This window comes from Cebidichthys violaceus, unplaced genomic scaffold, assembly GCF_023349555.1.
Source record: "Cebidichthys violaceus isolate CVI_PGR_0920_01 unplaced genomic scaffold, fCebVio1.0.p SCAF_16, whole genome shotgun sequence".
Classification (NCBI taxonomy): Eukaryota; Metazoa; Chordata; class Actinopteri; order Perciformes; family Stichaeidae; genus Cebidichthys; species Cebidichthys violaceus.
In genome coordinates, this window is record NW_027176329.1 from 9,238,915 (window position 1) to 9,261,308 (window position 22,394).

The 22,394-nt window shown below is 38.3% G+C and overlaps 1 protein-coding gene across 1 annotated transcript in view; it reads right to left on the reverse strand.

Moving 5' to 3' along the window:
• Positions 1-219: 219 nt before the first annotated feature.
• The window catches only part of vps50 (VPS50 EARP/GARPII complex subunit), a 96,898-nt gene continuing 74,723 nt past the window's right edge, over positions 220-22,394 (reverse strand). The window contains exons 23-28 of the mRNA XM_068711073.1: positions 13,311-13,459; positions 10,938-11,034; positions 10,117-10,275; positions 6,340-6,461; positions 1,913-2,102; positions 220-1,755 (exon numbers count right to left, since the gene is read on the reverse strand). Of these exons, the coding sequence (XP_068567174.1) occupies positions 1,636-1,755; positions 1,913-2,102; positions 6,340-6,461; positions 10,117-10,275; positions 10,938-11,034; positions 13,311-13,459 (837 nt within the window). The 3' untranslated portion in view covers positions 220-1,635. The remainder of the gene's footprint in view (positions 1,756-1,912; positions 2,103-6,339; positions 6,462-10,116; positions 10,276-10,937; positions 11,035-13,310; positions 13,460-22,394) is intronic.

The following is a 22,394-nucleotide window of genomic DNA, read 5'->3' on the forward strand; positions in this document are numbered from 1 at the left end:
GTAGCCACACAGGAAGCCTCATTAATTAATCTGACAGCGTCCTGCTCCTGGCTGAGAAAAGCATCATTAGGATGGACAGCAGCGCAGCAGGAAGGCAACACTCATATTCTGATAAACGGCTAATGCTCTTTTAAAACTGCTGCAGCACAGAGGATTTAAAGGTTGGATATGATTTATAGATTATGCAGTTTATTAGGAGCACATGTAAGCATAAAAGAGTCCATTGTTAGTGTGTTTATTATGTCAGAATCATTTTTGCTTCAACCTACAGTTCTAACACGATTACTGATTTTCACTATAGTGTACTTGACCCTTTACATAATTTGACAATGTTTAAATATTTCTATTAGCTTCAGTTGATAAGTTACAACATACTGGGAGGTGATAAATGACAAAATACACTTCCGGCGAATATCATATAAAAACCCAAACAAGACATAAAGCAAGAAATAAATACAGACATTGTTCAAAACATTCACATTTACAGTATTTTTCTTGGAATAGTTGGAATCAAAATTTGAAGCCATATCAAAAACTGTTACTCCCCCCCCCACTGTTGACAGTAAATCAATCACAGTTCAACTACTAACTCATGATAAATCACATAATCAGTATCTGACTGCACAAACGCACAAAACAGATTTCACTGCTCATCAAGAAGGCCGGAGACTGAAATCAAAGATAAGTTCTTTCACAAAGACTTTCAGAAAGTGCTCCTCAGATATGACAAATGCAGCTAGTGCAGATATACTCTATATCAATGCTCATTACAGCAATTTATATTATTTTCAGAATCATCATTATATTAGATTTACGTAATTCATGGACAAAACAAACAAAACAAACAAGCGGAGCATCCAATCAGGCACAATACCCTGAAGTGAAATAATATACAGCAAAACATTTGGGCTGCTGGAGTAACTAATGAATGATTAAAGTGAACAATAACCCTGATTTACTGCATCTCCATTGAGGGGGGGCACATTCAATCAAGCTTTAAATTAGATAGTGGATTTATTACTACTACAGACTCTTATTGGATCTGTACTTTGGATGTATTTACCACAAAACTTTATGGAACTATCAAATTTAGCAACTCAGAAATCACCTGTAATCTCAAGATCATGGTTGTGTCAGAAATTGAGCGCACCTGGTGAAAACAGATGGAATGCTTCACTTCACATTACACTGTTAGATCCTGTTTTTGTAGAAGTTAATCAGAAACTCAAGATCCTTATGGTCATGGAAGAGATTGAAATTGTTGTGGTTGCAGACAATTTGCAGGAAAACTTGAGCGGTTAAATGAAAATGTAAGTGCATGCATTATGGTACATCTACTGTAAGCACAGAGTAACTGCACCATGCTCGAGAGTGAATGTGTTCGTCTTCTGTTGTGACAACATAAGGGCTGTATACTAAGCGATAACTAGCATGTGGCTAACATTTGAGCTTTGCTGTATACAGTAGCTCTACTTCTGTATGTGCTGTACAGCTTGTTGAACACATCATTACACATTTACACTCTGAACAGAATATGAAAACGTTCGACGCTGAGCTCCACTGTGGGAGTTCTTCGGTTGGAGTGTCCGTCTGTGTGGCTGGTGGATACGTTCAGGGTCCGCGCCGTTTGTTGAACTATCTCTTGGGTCTGTCAATGTCATCGATGGCCGCCAGGAGTTTCTGGCGAGCCTTCTTGTTTATATGTGAACCCAGACAAACGTTCACCAAGTTGGCGAGCTGCTTCATGGAGTACTCCTGCACAAAATCAAAAAATGTGACACATGGCGTTAGCATGACGCTTTCAGCGACATGCAGGGCTTCACATTTGTAGTAAAACAACCGTGTGTTGCATTCTGGAGGATCTAGCAGAAATGGAATATAATATTAATAAGTGTGTTTTCTGTCGTCTCACCCTGTGATTCTTGATGAACTGCTCCATGTCATTCTCAGTAAGGTAATAGGCCTTGATGTAGGTCTCTACGAACTCTTTATCAGGAATGGGTCGCAGGTCGGTCAGCTTCTCCAGCTTCATGAGGAACTGTTGGAAGTCCAGCTGCATCAGGGCCCGGCCCTCGTTGCTGCATTTCTTCACATTAGCATAGCTGGAGGACAAAACAGCAGAGAGAGAGAGAGAGAGAGAGAGAGAGAGAGAGAGAGAGAGAGAGAGAGAGAGAGAGAGAGAGAGAGAGAGAGAGAGAGAGAAGACATGGACACCAAAAGAGAACAGAACATGTGGTCACTGTGGGACAGGTGAGACTGAGACAGAGATGCACTTCCTCCTAAAATGTGAAGCGTTCAATCAAATTAGGAACATTTACTTTAACAAATTCAACTCTGTAATTTCAGATTTTAAAATATGTAATAACAACTCAAAATTAAAAATACTCCTAGGAGAAGGAGATAGGAAGTATCTAGCTGCCCAATATGTCTTAACATGCCACAACATGAGGGACAATGAGTGACACACACACACACACACACACACACACACACACACACACACACACACACACACACACTGTATGTATGTAATTAATAATCAATCTAGATGTTATATTAATGATATTGTATATTAATGTTATTGTGTATTAATATTATTGTATGTTTAATTTTGTTGATGCTTTGGCAATACTGTTTCTAAACTTTCATGCCAATAAAGCTATTGAAATTGAATTGAATTGAGAGAGAGAGAGAGAGAGAGAGAGAGAGAGAGAGAGAGAGAGAGAGAGAGAGAGAGAGAGAGAGAGAGAGAGATTAGTATTGCTCAAAGTATTCCGGTAGCGGTAGGCAATTACTTGAAAGTAAGTGCATTCTGTGCCATTTTTCTTTTGATTCATGAAAGTCATCACAGGTGTTGGTTATATGTGTCTTTTTCACATTTTCTACCCATAATGCACTACCTTGCTAGCCAGCCAAATCTTCCACTAAACTTGTCTGTGTCTGTATATTGAGGAGAAAGTCGTGAGGCAATGTTTTTAAATTCTTTAGTTCCCTACTGTGAATTTATTATGTATTAAAACATGTCTGGAAGATGTGTTTCAGCTTGTTAGATGCCAATTTCTATCAACATTTAAATCCAAATGAAAATACTGTCAAAGCTTCCGCAGCGAAGTAAACAAAGAAATGTACTAATTTAAGTTACGGGAGCAGTAGGAATCCATTAAAGTTTTTAAAAGTAAGTGTAAAAAAACTATTTATTAATGGAAATGAAAAGAGGTGAGAGGCGTGAATGTACTTAATATTTCGGTAAAAGTGCTATTTGTATGAGGAATAATGAAATCTGCATGTCGCACATTTCATTTAAGTCTGTAATAGAGCAGTCGACCAAAACTTTTGGGGGTTTTAAATGCTTCAATTGTATGCATAAAACCTTGTTTGTGTGACATGTTATTCATAGTTTGTTTCATTTCATATTTTTGGTCTTTGCATGTGTTGGATTATATCAGTGTTTTTGGTTTGGTTTTCTTCTTTTTTTTTCATCTTGTTTCGTGACTATTTGGACAAGCAGGTTATACGTATGTTTATGAATCAACTCAAACTCAAATAAAAGGTTAAAAATAATCCCTAGTAGATCATTATAACACATTTTAAGACTAAAAATGCAGTGTGTACGTATTGAAAGGCTTACATGAGTCCTTATGTCTGTGTCTGCATGTGTCTTATATCAGATATGAAGTCAGGTTGTTCCGCACAGCTGTCTGTGCCATGTCAGTAAAAGAGGGTGCGTGGGCTCGAGTACATATGTATTTCAGTGTGTGTGTGTTTGTGTTGCAGGTGTTTGGCAGAGGGAACTGTTGGCAGGTCAGTGTCTGTGACATTAGTACATTAACACACCTCTGTCTCACACTTGAGCGTTTCTCTTTTCTGTTTCTCTCTCTCTCTCTCTCTCTCTCTCTCTCTCTCTCTCTCTCTCTCTCTCTCTCTCTCTCTCTCTCTCTCTCTCTCTCTCTCTCTCTCTCTCTCTCTCTCTCTCTCTCTCTCTCTCTACCTCCCTCCCTTGTCAGGCCTGCCACAGTTTGCCACTGAGTGTTTGAGCTTCAGCTCAGAATGCTAACAGAGCCATTTCTGCAAGTCTAAGGGGAAGACGAGCGCTGGACAGAGAAATTGAATAATGGGCTGAGCGAGTCGGAGTACAAACAAACAAATATGAATACTTCTCCTTGGTGTGCCAGAGGAGTGGGAGATATATGTGTGTAGAAGGAATATACTGGTAGATAAAAGTGCTCAGCATGTTCCCTATTCTCAGTGGATGAGGGCAAACACTCCACCTCCAATGTTCTCTCTCCTTCTTTAAACACTTTGCCAGCACCAAACCATTTAACAAGCATTGGTTTTTAACATAACGCATTTTCCGTCAGTGCCATTGCAACCCCACCAACACGTGTATGCACACATTTTTGTATTTTTTTATGTTACACCTTGAATCTAAAAATCTACTTCGCACATTCTGAGGGATGCAGGTGCTGAGGAAAAACACACTCTGGCATTCTGTCACTTGTTAAAACCCATATGTCTTGATAACAAGGGAGAAAGTGGTGAAATGCATTACAAGGGATGTGTCAAGAGCATTTTATGGTTTGTGTGAGAGGCCTGTGTCATGCGATTCCCTGATGCAGAGATGTCTGACTGGCACAGAGGGCTGCCAGCACGAAGAGTGAAGGTGGCAGCAGGAATTTAGAGTGGTTTTCTTTTGGGGATTACTCCAAAGTCTCCAGGTTTCTAATGTACTGTAGGTAATTTCCCCCGGTCTTCATGGTGCTTGACTACATGCTTTGGAAATATTTTTTTCTTTTTCAAATTTATGATGTGCAGATGTTCAAAGCGAGGGATAAACAAAGACAGACATAAAGAGGAGAGAAACATTCCACTTCTCCTCGATCATTATCATTGCAATGCGATGACTCACAAATGCTGCTTGCTTAGGGACTCTAGTTACGACTGTAACACGAGAGTAAAGAGATGTTTGAAAGCAAAACAGGGTGTCATAACAACACATGACAATTGACTTACAATGTCCCATGGTTGCGAGAAATAAACCACTATTCTAAGGGTCTGAGCTGTATTTAGCTTGGTTATGTTGGTCCATCCTGGGAGACGGATCCCTCCTCTGTTGCTCTCCCTAAGGTCCTTTTTTTTCTCCCTGTTAAAGGGTGTTTTGGGGGGAGATTTGCCTGTACAAAATAAATTGAATTGAAAATTATATATAAATAATATATATATATAAATAATGCTACAAAGGGGGTTGAGCGATCTTTGCATTTTGTGCACATTTCTTTCCTCCCTGCAGCGCAATATACGTCCAACTTGAATAGCACTGAATTGCTTTTTGAATAGCTGCTGAGATTTCCAAATAAAGATTGAATAGACACCATACTGCTGACGGAGGCTTTTACTACACCGATAAACTACTCCCTTCTATTCAATGGATTTAGGATGCTGACTTTTGATATAACTTTATTATTATTAAACTATAAATATATGTATTTGTTTAGTTAAGAACTGCTAACGGGCATCATTTCCACAAAGCACCACAATTAAAAAACATTTGGGCAGGAATACATTACATTACAGTCATTTAGCAGATGCTTTTATCCAAAGTGACTTACAATTCAGTATCTATCTACACACCATAGACGCAGCTACGGGAGCAATTTTTTACAGCAAAAATGTGCATTCATAGCATGAAGGATGTTTACCGTACATTTGACCTGTGAAGCGTTACGCCTTCAATTTGTTTTGGGTAGATGACAACAGTCCTACTCAAACTTGGATATGCACATGTTTTTGTAGATTTAGAAAAGGCTGTTATTTGTGTGGGAAAGCCTGGTGTAACAAAACTGCAGACTTGATTGTGCTCTTACTCTTCAAGTGCTCTTAGCGGAAATAAATAGAAGTCCACAAAGTGTACAGACAAACCATCATGGTCAGGTTAAGTTACGGGAACTGGACTTGTCTCAACTCCCCGCCTCTAAATGGCTAATTCTGACAGGCTATAAGAGCTCTATCCAATCACTGAGCTGCTTGCAAGTCTATTGTCTTTTCATCAGATATTGAATATTGATATTGATGCACATATAGAGCTTTATTAAAACTTACTTCAATTATTTTTCTTGGATAAATAGAGAACCTAGTACATTGTACAATTCAAGAGTCAAACTGCTTTTCTGAGACACTTACACAGATGGAAAATATTAAACTCTGTTTTCCTACAGAAGTTTGAACAATAATTCATAGTGACCTAAAAAAAAAAAAAAAGCTTTGGCTGCAACTTCACCAGAATGATGCCAGACTAAACAAACATCTCGTTGATGCTGAAGAGGTGTTTTATGAGGCCCTTACCCTTCTACTAGAGTCCTGTTGGCCAGGCGGATGCAGTGCTCCCACAGCACGTTGGACACAGGCAGCGGGATGCGCACATGTCTGGAAACATCCTGCAACCGCTGGTTAAATTGCTCAAACTCCTGGAAAGGTAGAGGAGAAAAAATAGATAAAAACATGTTATTAGCTTGTGCAAGGTATATGAAACAAACACAAACCTATGTACTGTACAAGGCATTTATTACCACTTTAGTTCCAAAACAACTTTTGGTTTTCCAACTGGAAGTCATGAACAAAATCAAAGTCCTCATGAACTCTCCTGGATGACATCCAACAGCAGCTCCCCAAACCTACCTCAGAGAAGCTGCACATTGTTATGAAGCTACCTCATGCTGTGCATTGCACAACATAATTATTTACAGTCTGTGAAGAATAAACTGCATTAGTGGCTTGATTAATCTCTTTTCATAAATAACAGTGCTATAAGTGCATCAAATCAATCAAGGATAAATCACATTGCCCCAGCCTACAGGACGTCTGCGTTATTGTACAGCTGCTCTGCTTTCACTGAGCAAATCACATTATTTTGCCTTCTGAACTGATGAACACAACATCTGAAGAACTGAGCAGATCGGGACAGGAAGTATGAAACCACCAAGCCACAAATTATGCGTTAAAAAAATAATAATTTGAGCGGTGCTGAGCACTGTACCTGGGTTTAGAAACATCTCAACTGGACTCATTCATTAACTTTCTGATGTGCATACAGTCAGGTCTTTTAATTAATATCTTGTAATACTGTCATTCCCAAAAACTGGGGTTGGGACCCACACGTGGGTTGCAGGAGATTTTATTACGGTCAACAAATACATTTGTAGAATTTATTCCACAGTCTTTAATTTAACATTTATATCTGCAGGACACTTTTGAGTCACATGAAGGTACCTTAATGTTTGTATTGTTATGATACTTGAAGCCTACTTTTATCATTGAATCTAATATGAAAGGCTAACAAACATTCTGTTAGCTTTACTGATGACAGGCAATGAAAGAGATAATAAAACATTGCCAAAATGCATTTATTTATTCTCATTTGTAAAGTATTTAACACGTGTATATTTTTAATAACACATGCATGAAACAAAGTTGAGATTTATCTCTTTGAAACGGCTGTTTGTGAAAAACTGCTCTATTACACACCTGAGATGTTTTGTCACGATTATCTCATCCTTTCTTGCTACAAAAAAACATTTTCATGGCCAAGCACAAAAAAGGAAACCAGTCATGAGGGTATTGTTACAACAGCCCTCCAAATGTTCTTTCTTTTATGTTCCAACACAAAGAAACAAGGGGAATATCTCAGAGGAAGGTGCAGGCTGCAGGACACAAAGATGTACTACACAGTTCTGGTCACAAGTGGCCTATAGCTACACATGCCATGTTTTGATGCTTCTTGTTTGTAGCCATAAACACTCTACACAGCGTAGAGCGATGCCAATCACTTGCTGTGTACTCAGTGCACTCTGAAATGTTCCATTATGGATGATATCATCCCATTATGATATTATGTTGCTGTTTCAGAAAATTACAGTATATACAAACTGTACATACATATGATGGATGTGTCTCAGGAGTATGTGGTCTTCTAATTTCTTTACTACCTTCATTTAAACCCTGTCATATTAAAAAATGAGGTTGGATTTTAAGGCATATATAACTGCCATTCATTTTGCGGCCAAGAACGAAATGTTATTCATTCACAAACAGCTCCACAATAGTTTCTGGCTGAAGCAGTTTGTGAATGAAGTCATTCTGAGGCTGCAGCATTTCCTTGCCACTTTATATGCAAATCAATGCCATTGTTGAATGCTAGTGATCAACCTGAACTCATGAATAAAATATTCTCCTGTATGCAGTTTAACAAAATGTAGCACACTCTTTTCAATCAATGCACATAACACAATCGCTATGCATTATGAGTGTCTGACAAGTTGGCGGAGAGGGGCTATTAGCAGCTGATGAGGAAAGTAAATGCTAGATGTGATATGCACCGTGTCAGTCCATCAGCTGGACTGTTTTGACACCTTTGGGCAGTTAAACCAGGCCAGTGAGACAGAGATTTCCCTCTCAGGCAGTTTTAGCTCATGTGTTTATTCACTCATTAGTTCCACCTAAGTGCAGAGCTGCCAGAGCCAAAGATCATCGAGCCATTCAGGATCTCAAAAGGTGAGTTTGAGCAGATGACTAAACTGTAATTAAATATGTATATATTTATTCATCTATTTCAAAAACATCTCTGTTTTGAACTGTAATTGAACCAACAGCTCTCTAAGACGTGCTGATGCATAGATGGGGATTTGTCTTGGTTTGGTGCTGGTCTGTTCCAGATTTCAGACCGCAGCCCTTCAGACCTCTTAGTCTCTGAACGCCAGAGGTGAGAAAACCAGTGCTGTGTGTTCTTATATCCCATGCAACATTTATAATGGAAGTGGCCAGCATGCATAAAGCAACAGATTTAGTGGAAAACTTCCAATTCCAAAGATACGTCAGGAATTTAAATGTCTTTAAAGCTGAAACTTCAGGAGAGATCTGCATTCAACTCTCAACAGCTCCCCCACCCTGTTCTAAATTATTCACCCCATCCCAAAGAATAAATATTAAAGGTCCCTGAATGAATTTAAACTCAAGATGGGTCAACAAGGAACTTAAGAGTTCTTGAATTGAAGTGGAATAAAGAATTATACTTTATGTAAATGTCACAGATGTTAAAAGGATAAACCCAGATTGTATTTCTCAAATAAAACAAAAACACTGCGAGGAAAGTCCCCACTAGATAAAAGCAAATCTATTACAGCTGCCGTTTGTGTGTTCTACTTTTTGTTAATGTGGATAGTGCCATACACAGAGAGGGCTGCAGTGTACAGTATTTGTTTGGGGGAGAAGAATAAACATTAGGACAGAACTTTTACTTAATATAAAATACACTACAACAGAAGAAAAAAATGTCAACAAGGATACCACTAGTTTTAGTATCATCATTCATATTCAGCTGACAAAGAGCAATCTTAATGGGGAGGTGTTTGAATATTATCTCTATGAAATGTGAGATAAAGCTGTTCCAATGAAGTCTCCATTCCTGTCTTTGAACATAATCTTAATGCACAAAGCGGGATTAAAAATGCACTGTGACGAATCGATATCTTAATATTAACAACAGATAAAATGACTACATGTAATGTGAAACGGGTCAATGGTAGTAACAAATGTACAGATAATTATGAACTGACTGTAGTGTCCCTCAGCTTCACAGATCATTTTAGTGTTTTTCAGCTCTTTGTTTTGGTTTTCCAGGAAGCAACTTTACTGTTTTGGTTCACTCTCACCGCTTTCATTAACGTCGCTTCCAGCAGCTGGCTGTCAGCTACCTGCCGAGCACAAATGCCAGACAATGTTAGCGACTGAACTGAGTGGAGAATTTAGCCGCTAAAGATCCAGATATTTCCCTCAGGAGAGGGTGGAGACCAAAAACAGAGCTAAAAGGAGAGTGAATATTGAACATACATTGGTTGGTTACGCCACATCTGCTGGAAGTGTAAATTAACCACTATTTGCTTATGTTAGCAATAACCATTTAAAAACATGATCATGCCGCATGTCCAGCCTGTTTCGTTGTGCCCAAGTAGCAGAAAATAAATAAATAAATAACGCTGCTTTAATGATTCATTCCCATCCTTTTTAGATCAAACCTACATGATAGCACATCAAATGTCACATCAACAGTCACCTACGCAACATTACCTTTAACAGGACGTCCACATACACATTATGCTGAGACATTATCTCTCTAATGTCCCATTTAACGCCAGCCATCAGGAGCAACATTTGTTCGTAGTCGATGGCCTTTGCTGCAACAATCCAGTATATTGGTTTCCGAAGTTCACTGGCTGTAGACACCGTCTGACAGAAGGGAGAATACACGTATGCGAGTTATATTCAACATGTTTTTGAGTGTTATGTATGCAGTAAAAACCTTATGAGGCAAACACAAAGTAAAGGTCTCTCCGTTGCACAATATTTCCAAGAGTGAAATCACAGGACATGACATTCATTTGCTGTTTGGGGAAGTGAGACCTGTCTGTGTATCTGAAAGTTTCAAATGTCAAGTGGACAAAAAAAAAAAAAAGACGGGGAAAGAGCAGCCGGCGAGGTCGCGAGTGACAGAATATTGTCTCGTTGAGAACAGCACTGAATGCTGGGTTGCAGTTACATGGTCACTTATCTTTACAGAGAAATAGGCTTTTAAACAAGGTAAAAAGACTAAGGGTGATGGCTACACATAAAAAAGTAAATGCGACTGGAATGTTTGTTTTTTAGAGCATATCAAATAAAAGACACTATGCATATGTTCCAGTATGTTTTATTTCATTCACAATGAGTTGAAAGATGTGTGTCTGTTTGTATCATATGATTAAGTATCACTTTTCAAGCCTCAGAGGCAGCCACATGATGAAACGTTAAATGAAAAAGAAGGGCTTGGTTCTGCTGTAGTCGCTGACAGTGACAACAGGATTAACAGTTACTGTAATTGCACAAACTGAAGAGAGCAGGTGCAAGTATACCTGGGAGTAAAACTGTTGCAGGAAAGGCTTCTTTGCTGCAGGCATCATTGTGTCCAGGTGGGACTGGAGGGATTCAAACTGTTCGGCCAGAAACACACTGAGAGAAAAAACAGAAAGCCAATTTAATTTGACGCAGAGGTGGCATAGTGTGGTTTGAAAAATGTTCAGGCATGACACATAAAAACAAAATTAATATGTGTTGTTTTTGTATTACCCAAGAGAGGCAGATCGATCAACTAAAGCTGATATTACTTTTGATTGAGGACCGGAAATTTCGATGTTACCTTAATAGATAAGAAATGCTCATCTGCACAACCATTTCTGTACAAATGTTATCTCTGCTTACCTTCACTGATGCTAACCTGTACCAAAGACGTTGCACCTCTCCTAAAAGTATTCTTTCAGTATAATTACTTGCACCACTCTCCCTGTTGCATCGATCTAATTTCTTCCGCGTGATATCATTACAAATTGAATGTGATAAACAATTAAGTTGAACAAACTCCAGTGTTGTCGCAACATAAACTATCCTCTAGTCTCTCGGTCCTGCACTTTGCAAAAAACTGCCTCTGATTCCAAAGCTCACCTCACAAAGCAAAGAATCATTTCTATCAGGCAGCAGGTATTTTTCTTTATTTTTCAAAATGAATGGATTTCAGTTATCTTGAAAAATACCGTGACTAAGTGAAGTAACAGAAAAAGAATTACAGGGCAAAACAAAATCAATGCAGACAGAAATAATACTCCCATATTCCACTGTGACTAAATAAAGACCTTTGGACTCACGCTGATCGATGGTTTTATAGTTTTACACTAAATGAAAATGGAGGGAGCAGGTTTGAGTCCAGGACTGAGCCCAGAGTTTAATGAGTAGAGCGCGCCTCACACCAAAAACACACCTGATTGAACGGTGCAATTTAATATAAGAAACCAAGCCTTCACATGCTGTCCTGCCCCAGAGTCATACATTCCTGATTTTTTCTGTTTTTATACCAACAAGAAGATCTATTTTTTTTAGAAAAGGGTGGGATATATGATTTTAAAAACATGAGTAAAAATTGTGGCTGAATCATTTACCTCGATTATTCTGATGCATAATCAGGAGCTCATTTTGGATGCATGGGGACTCAAAAGCTAAGTCAGTATTTCTATTAAATTTATTTTCAGATCTGGCCATACTGATGCGCCATAAATAGATGAACTGTAAGGATGCTGCACGACAGTGAATACTGGTAACCCCAACAGAAATCTTTATATTTAAAGCAATAATACAAATAAGTGCCGTCTGGTTAATGCTAAATCTGAAAACACTACATTAAACACAGCCAGCACCCCATAAATGAGCACAGTGGACATTTATTCTCTGCAGAGAGAAAATTAAATTAAGATTAGCTGGAACAGCTTGTGTTTACCTCGGCAACATGTAGTCTGGTAAGAAAAAGCACATCCTGCAGTTCACGCTTATCTGATCACGCTTGTATTAAAAGGACATCTGAACAACAGCAAGATGGGCAACTGACAGAGCTCTTATCTTCAATTTCTGCTCATTAGTTTGTCCATGGTTTGAAATGGCACATGTTTAAGCTGTCACGCTAAGGTTAGCTGCCTTTTCTAATAACATTTTTTCTGACTGAAAAAAACTTTCCATGCAGTTCTGCCTAGAATAAGTCTAAATCCATTCACACCAGGGGATCATTTCCTTTCAAACTTTACCCAAGAAAGACATTTCTTCACCTCTGCACTTTAGCTCTTTTACTTTCATTATTCTTCTGAGCTTGTTGGCCGCGTCCGATACATGAAAAACTGTGTGTGAGAGTGTGTAGGCCTATTCAGCACTTCTGCAGCGGTGTCATCTGGGCCCTTGGTTTACAGACTTTCATTATAAAGCACATGTTCACTGCAGACTTCTCAGGGTCCAAGAGTTGTTGCACTGACAACAGTTTAACCTAATTATGTATGAGTGTGCGCTGATGTAATAGACCAAGATAAAGAGGGAGAGTAACTACATAGGCGGTGCAAGAGGGAGAAAATAAATTCGTAAGTGAGCCACTGATTGCTAGAGTCAGACGAACAAATAGCAAATTATAGGGAGAGCGCTAAGAATTCTAATTAGCCGTAAATATTCTATTTCAATTATCTTTTTAGGTAATGCCAGGCTGAATAATCTGTTTATATAACTTGAAAAGAGAAAATGCTTTGATGAAAATAACTGCCAGGTTACATCACACTGTAATGACATGAATCAAGCAATGATAAACGTCTCCGCCATACTAGAGGAATAAAGACCAATAATGCTGTGTGCTGTCTTAAAGTGGAACTAAATTATGTATTTTAAAATGATTTAAATCGTTGTGTTGTGTAGAGAGTACTTACAGAGACTCAGTGGCCACCACTCTCTGTGCTAGCCCATAAAGAGTCCCACTGTTAGTGAGGACCACCAGTTGGCTGAGATGGGGGCTCGGCACCTTCTCCTTTCTGTCCTCTGCTGCACTGTGGACCGTTACATTCTCCCCCACTGCCTCCTGCAAGACACAAACATGTATATTCATCATATTCTTGCCATTTCAGTTTCCATAGACCAAAGAGACACTTCTTAACTTGTGAATGAAGCAATGAAATGGTTCAACGTCTATGCCTTATTGTGTGGGGTGCTTGCATGCTGTTATACTTCCTCTGATAGTGTAGTTATCATTATAATTAGAAACAGCACAGTGACGTGTGCAATAACCAGGGAACCAAGTTAGCGTTGGATAAAATTCTGAGAAATAATTTAAATTATTTGTAACCGTTAATCTGTTACGGTTTCTGAGGAGAGCATTGGCTCAGTGTTACTTTAACAGTTAACCTGACATAACAGATGGTGGTTCACTTGCAAAAATAAAGACAAAATGTAGATGTATGCTGGTAAGCATAATCTGAAATTCAATCAACCTTGTGGAACTCGGTTGCATCCAAAGCCCACACACTCTAAAATTCTGCTGACCGAACACTCCTCAACAGCAAGCATTTAATCTTCCTTTTGATATATTCCTCCACACCTCCAATCCAGAAACCCCTTCATCCCTTCATTTAAAAAAAAATTGAAACAGAAAAAGAAAGATTTCAACCTAAATCCCTTCCCAACGATCCCAATAATCTATATCTGCATACTAAGCCATTGAGATTCCATACAGGAGGTCAGGTTATAGTATTTTATATGAATCCACGATGAATCATATTAGCATGTAGCTGCAAAACCCCCTGAAACAGCATCTGGGAGATCAATAGCAATCACACAGGTAATGAAGGAATGGAAGCCATTAATGCTGTACCACATAACCACATACATGCTGTACTCCTTTGCAATCTGGGTCTAAATATGTGTACAAGCACCATTCCAGACAACCCGTGGATCAGCTATTATTACTGATACTGTACAAAGTGCAGGCTAACGAAATGTGAAAATACAAGCATAATGTACAAATAAATAGTTACGTCATTTCTAATGCATCTGAAAAACTAATAAAGGGAATTAAACATGGTAACAGACCAACATGTCACGAGTTTCTCATCAGTGAAAGCTAGAAAGAAAGCAGAAGGTAGAATACCTGTGCTGAAGACAACGCAGTGTTGTAAAACAGGCAGTGATGTGCACAGATTTAAGAGGTTGACATCTTATGTTTCTGACAGCAATCTGTTCACTAAAATAAGATGTTTAAACCATATATAGACCAGCATACAGAACAAAAATGCACAGTAAGCAGCTACGCAGATTTATGTGAAAACTGCAAGCTTTCCACAACCTCCAAGTTATCTCTCTGCCAAAAACATTATCAGTCTGAAATAAAATGTTATCACATTTAGAACATTAAAAAGTATTATTTATATTATGTATTACTTTTACAGTTTAGGGAATCTATAGCTTCCTTACGAAGGGAGCAACATGTCTCCCCCCAAGAGCAACTTTCTGCAAATATCGACGCTGTTACTATTTAAAAGTCAGAAAGGTGACTGATGTAAAACACTGAATGGAATGAAACACAGACGGTAAAATCAAACATTACAGGCCTGAAATAACAAGTTCATTATAAATAATTTACTCATAAATTGAGTTATTATGTTTTTAAACCACAATCGCCATCTGAAATGATAAAATATGATTTGTACCTTCGTCTGAATTACTAGCAGCAAACTTGAACTTGACGTATATGCAACCAGAATTGAAAGGACAAAAATCAAACAGCGAGCTTTTGTCTCCTGCAGACTTTCTGTCCTTTGAGAAGATGCTGCAGAGCATTCGCAGCACAACCAAAGTATCCTCACCTTGACCTCTGCACGGCGGAACGCGTTGAAAAAACATTTATTCTGAACTCAACGATGAAAAAAAGATTTTTGTTTTGTTATTGTTTTAACTTATGTATTTAATCACTGTGTACAGGTGTTTAATTCAGTACTTTTTAAGGATTTGCAGATGCTGGTCATGTTTTAGAGTATGCATTACGCACATTTGTGATTTTGGGCTATACAAAATAAATCTAATTGAATTGAAATTGAATATAGCTTATTTTGTATAGCCCAAAATCACAAATTTGTATTTACATCGATAGTTGTTGTTATATTAGTGTTCATAATGTAACTGGAAGGTACGGAGGACACAGAAAATAATGGCAGCATCCTGCAGGTTCTTCAGGGTATTTAATTAAACACACTACAAGAAACAGAAAACCTAGCTCAGTCTAGAGCTCTTTCACAAAACTAGAAAATACTGTTTCAGCCGGGCCGCTAGCCGACTTGCCGGTCTCAACTTTCTCCAACCCTGGAGATCTTAGGGAGGCGCGGCCCTGCTCCTCGTATGTTATCCTCCGATCAGCTTTCCTGCTTCACCTTTATTCATCTCCCTGATGAAGAGATCAGCTCCCTGATGAGATCAGCTCCAGGTGTGTCTCTTCACACACCTGATCCCAATGCTCTCCTGAATGAGTGGGTGGAGCCCTCTGGCTGGAATGTAGAGTCCTCTAACTACCCTGGACCTCAGCCCCTTGTTCACGATGTTAATTGCAGTTCCTTTACTGTGCGTAATGCATACTCTAAACATGACCAGGGAGAGCAATCTCACTCTCTGCTCCTGTGTGTGTGTGTGTGTGTGTGTGTGTGTGTGTGTGTGTGTGTGTGTGTGTGTGTGTGTGTTGTTATCCGAGTTCTCTTTGCTTTAATGACGTAGCCGGGCCGCCTGCCTGTGCTTTTAGTGCATGTGAGTGTGACCCACTGGTCAGCGCACAGACGCTGGTCTACACTGCTCTCATATGACGGTTACAGTTGATAACCGCATCGACCAACAGCGACGTCGCGAAAGCTTAGTGCTCACCCTCCAGCTTCCCCTCAGGTAAGCTCTGTTAACTCGGTCAGTATTTTCGCTGTAGTTTGCACTGTTGGCACCATCAGCTATGAATCGCCGGCTCACCGTCGACACGTTGAGAACCATAGAGAGGCAATGGAAATGCTCCCAATGTGAATGTACGAGTAAAACCTTATCTGTCTCTCTGATAATAGCAATAATATTCTGAAGCCTGTAACGCTTTTAATTAATTCAATTAACAATATTAGCTATAGGTCACTGCTTGCTGTGGGGACTTCACAGCACATGAACGTGACTAACAGGGCAATGGTGATGGAGTTAATACAGAAAGGCTACTAGTACTCACTTTCAATTCTGATTTTATGATTTGGACCCTGATAAAAGCACTGAGCAGCAGCCACCGGTGGCCATTTTTAAGGATGATGTATTAGTAGTTTTAAAACAGTTTGTTATTACTACATTCTACATATCAGAAGAGAGGCGCAACACTGTGGCCAAAACATGCACTTGTACTGCAAATGCATCCGTTTTGTCTTTCTGCTGGGGACAATAAAAACAGTTCACTGCGGGGAAGAAAGTAAAACCTATGAGTTTTAATATGATTTCTATGTATATGGTTGCTTTAAGTGATTTGTATTTGAACACAGATTACAATTTATGTAACACCCATCTTTAGGTTAAAGAAATAGTTGTTATGACATCTCTCTTCTCTTTCTAACATTGCAGTGTGCTCCCTTTAATTCTGCTGTGGTATGCCAACTTCAATCACTGGCTTTACAGAAAGTCACACTGAGATATTCTCCTTTAAATCAACCAAATCAATTTCACTTTGGTTGCATTAGCCTGACATTACGGCAAAGTCTAGTTTGGTCTATTTTAATCCCTCCACATGAGGCTTGACCTTTTGTTGACTGAGCCCCTGCAGCATAAACACTTCGAGCAAAAAAATGAATCTTCTGAAGGACTGTCGGGAGAAATGTCGGGTTTCTTTTCCAACAGAATTCAACTCTGCAGGGATTCTTCAGGTAAAAGCAATGACTAGACTACAGTGTTAAAGAAAAAGAGAAGAAAACCAAACAACGTCCATGCATTTGGGATTCTTTTCAAATTCTGAAGCAGGTAAACGCATTTAAGAGCTGCTCCAAGCTTGTGGCAACCTCAACAGGATTGTATATTTTCGCCTGTGACATGCACACTGGGTGTGGTACAGCGTCCGCCCTGAGTGCTTTCTTCATGCTTATTATTAGAGGCTTCATCTCCTATTGTTTTATGCTCAAAATGGCAACCACTATATTATGTAAAATAATTAACATAATTTCCCATTGTTGTTGCTCTTTGATGACCCTGAAAATAAACATGCAAATATTGTCTGATACTGAGACATCTACCATGTTACCGTAATATAATACAACAATTTGATTGCTTCTGCCTGTTTTAATCTGCAAATAAATGTAAGTGATGCTGAGATGAGGAAGCTTGTTTCTTCCCATAAATGAATTCCGACAAATGAGCGACTAAACTATTTGCTTCACGGTCGCCTTAATCCTGTGGCAATTACGGCTCACAGTAATCTTTGTGGTTGATGGCAGATATGCACTAACATGAAGCTGCTGAAATCAGAAAACGGGTCAAATTGAATTTAATGATTCACACTTTATATATATATATATATATATATATATATCTATATCTATATATATCTATATCTATATCTATATCTATATATATATATCTATATATATATATATCTATATCTCTATCTCTATATCTATATATATATATATATATATCTATATATATATATAGATATATATATCAATTCATCATTACAGACCAACTAAACACGTACTGCAACTGTAAAGTTATATGAAGACACTCGATCAAAATGACAAATGACTTCAGCGAGATGAAGGTAAACTAAGTCCATGCGTCCAATGCATTGCCAAGTGAGTGCAAAAGAATTCCATATTGTACAAATGAAACGTCAGCGATAGATTTTTCATACAAGGGCCAGAAAAACTGGGGATGAGGCAGATCTTTCCATATAGAAAGACTTATAGTGAGGCGGTCATACGTCATTTGATTTACACTCTGCATCTGCTGAAGATATTTAAAAGGATTTTCTCTGCTGTCCCACCGAGACAAATAGGCCTTTTTCACTGTGAAGTGTAGTAAATTGTGTTACATCGCCAATACAGGCTGATGAATGTTGGTCCGTGGGGATTTTCAATATTTGCTGCAGTATTCAAAATCATAAAAAGGTCTGTATGTACAGCATCTATATGTGGGTATAGTGTAGTATTGTAAACAAATATTTTAGTTAATCACAGAAAATACAACTGACAGGAAATATTACAGCTAAAACTAGGAGTTGATTCATGGACAGAAGATTAATGGGCAACTATTTTGATAATCGATTAATCTTTCTGGTCATTTTTTCAGGCAAAAATGATGAAGAAAATCCCAAACATTCTCTGGATTCACTTCATTAAGTGAGAGGATTTGCTACTTTTCTCTGTTTTATATGTAAACTGAATATCTTCTTTGGGTGGAAAAAAGAAAAGCAGGATAGCGCAAATAATCCTTCACTGCAGTCCGAGATAATGTGTACAGGTAATTGCCTTACATGTCACACATTGATTCTTTCATACACTACCTGCAATCATGCTAAATACTTATTGTTTAACATTGACAAGTTGAAATTCCAGTCATTAGCATGTGACATTAAATCGATTCATTATTAATAGTTTCCTGTTCACAAAGAGAAAAGGAGGAAAATAAATTAAAGTTTTGACCAACACAAAATTAACATTAATCCGGTATAAGCGGTTGCCAGACGCTGCATTGACTTTATTATTACAAACATATGAATGATTTCCTCTGTGAAAAAAAAAAAAACACATCATGTGCGCCCAAGCATGTTAAAACAATGAAATGCTCTCAAATTGCATTTGTTGCTGTTCCCAGAGCAGTCTCTGGTAGTCTGAGCCAAAGGCTGAGCACACACTCGTCACTCAGCAGATCCTCACAAATCACCTTTCAGAGGAAATTTTACAAACGCATTTCTCTGCTTTATTTCTATACAACTATATATCACTTTTGGCAGGTTAATGGAAGGAAAATATGCTTGTTTTCATTTGTCACCGTGTAGACAATCAGCGTACCGATGTAAACGATCAATAACTATTTGAGTTTAATAGAGAAAGAACCCGAGGCACTGAGTGACCTTTGTAAGAACAGAAGAAATGATTATTCATCAGCGTAGTGAGTCACGACAAACAATGGGAGAAAAATGATTGTACGGAAAGTAAGAATATTCTCATAATAGGCTTAGCTGGACCATTTTGTCTTTATAATCATCTACTTTTGAGCTGCTTCAACATCACCGAACTGAAGAGGTACTGATTCCTCATTTGCTCAAGTCACACCATCGCTCTCATAAACCCCATTAACTGTGCTGGAATATTAATGTGTTATGATTAACATGATGAAAAACACAATCTGTAATCCAAATGTAAGCAAAAGGGTATCCCCGCTTCCAAAAATCACCAGATTTTTTTCAAAACCTGCCACCCCCCTTGAACATACCTGTATTTTATTTTATTTTTATATAATCCGTTTACTAAGCTACAATATTTCAGCTGATAAGGCTTTATTCATTTTGTAGTATGAGTAGCACGTCAATCTATTAAAGAATGTGAGCTTTGAAAAATTCAAATGTATAAGTATGGTTGATAAAAGTGATGAAATGCTGTTAGGAGTCTCTTTGTATTCAATTCCACTTCATGAAAAACATGTTTTGGTTTGAGGAAACTCTGCAATGCTGGTTATTCTAAAGACCAACCGCCACATAAACGAGTCAGACCAAAACTAAATTTCAAGCCTTGCGGGTAATAACCAAGGTTGGCAACCTGCGAGGTGGGTGCACTGCGGTGTACAATTTGTTCATCACAAAGGAACAGAAGGCAGTCCACGGATAAAAGACACTGAATCGAGTTACTCAGACACAAGAACAAGCAGGAGGCCCGCTGAAACCTGCTCCATGTACAGTGTTCGAAAACTGTCCATTAAAGCGTTTTCTTTAAAAAATGTGGTTGAAATATCAATCCATATTCTCCACACATTTAAAAAAAAACACTTATTCAAAATGCTTTCTTTTAACAAGCTCTAATCAATTAACCTATTGTCCCGGAGTCGACTGATTTGATTAGTGATTTTCATCTAACAGTTTGGGAGTTAACACAGTTACGTACATTACTTAATCAGGATGGAGGTAGCAGGAGGTCTTCACTGAAAACAATAACTTAAAATAACAATAATGACACTAATCAAGGTTTCACGTGCACCCACACCTGAAGCAAATTTAAATTGTTTGTTTGAGACAGAAGTAATGACAAACTACTAAAGAGTTGACCAAGATCAAAACTAATTTTCAGAATATGAGAAGCTGCCATTAGCCATTAGCCCCTTGCTAGCATGGTCAAGCAGCAGCTGATGAGCCTCACATGCGTAGGACCAGCTAAGATCTTTGTAAAATTGCAAGCAGGTTCCACATCAAAGCATTTTTTTCCATCCATTTCAACAGCTAAGTCCTCCATTTGGTTGAACTTTGAATACTTCACATGAAAAATAATCAAAGTTCACAGGTGACATTGGAATAAAAGCTGTACTTCTGCCCATTGTATTGGAGAAAAGGAAATATCTGTGTGGCTGTGTGGGTCCTCAGTATAATATGAATTGATGTAGCAAAATGAGGGCCTTAATAACCCATTTAAAGACCTTTGTAAAATGATGAGAAAAAAGAGACTAAAATTCTCCTGTGACTGACAGATGATTTCAGTCTTTTGTTCATTTCTTTAAAGAGCTGTGCTCCTGGATAACACTTAACAAAAGGTATGCCATGAGCATACTAAAGTAATTCAAACCTTTGACCTACAAGGTGTTAATATACATCTGTCAGATATAACTAAAGGCCACGATACTGACTTCAGTTTCACTTCAGAGTCCCAAGAAGAATACACCTACTCATAGTAAACTAGGACTCATAGTAAACTAGGACTCATAGTAAACTAGGACTCATAATAAACTATGACTCATAGTAAACTAGGACTCATAGGAAACAAGGACTCATAGTAAACTAGGACTCATAGTAAACTAGGACTCACAGTAAACTAGGACTCATAGTAAACTAGGACTCACAGTAAACTAGGACTCACAGTAAACTACTACTCATAGTAAACTAGGACTCATAGTAAACTAGGACTCATAGTAAACTAGGACTCACAGTAAACTACTACTCATAGTAAACTAGGACTCATAGTAAACTAGGACTCACAGTAAACTACTACTCATAGTAAACTAGGACTCATAGTAAACTAGGACTCATAGTAAACTAGGACTCACAGTAAACTACTACTCATAGTAAACTAGGACTCACAGTAAACTACTACTCATAGTAAACTAGGACTCATAGTAAACTAGGACTCATAGTAAAGTGTCTTTTGATACTGCAGTTGTAACATATAACCACACAAACAATCATACACTGAATCTAAATGCTCTAAGCTGACAACAGTATTCTTTAGTGGAAATGACAGAAGGAGTTAAAAGATCAACACAGAAATGTTACCGTTAGCATTTACAACATGTTTAAAATGAAAGGAAATATGCAGTGGGCGACTGCGGCTAAGTGGAGAGCGGGGTCGTCCTTCAATCAGAGGATCGGCGGTTCGATCCCCGATCCTTGAGCAAGACACTTAACCCCAAAATTACTCGCCTACGGTGTCTCAATGTTAGTTGGGGCAGGAGGCATTGTAGCCCCTTCCATGGGTGAATGATGACAAGTAGTGTTAAAGCGCTTCGAGTGGTCGGAAAGACTAGAAAATAACTATACAGTCCATTTACCGAAGGAAACTATATATTTCAAGAAAATGGGAAAATAATGGAAAACACATGATTCACATCAACAGATCCAGTATGTTCTTGCTTCCTCACTTTTTTGGACTATGCTCCATATAATTTCAGCATAATTCACTTCACACACACTCAATACACTTGACGCAACATTGGCTTTCAATGTTATTAATCCTGGCAAGAGGGCATTATTGAAAACCAAATGCCCC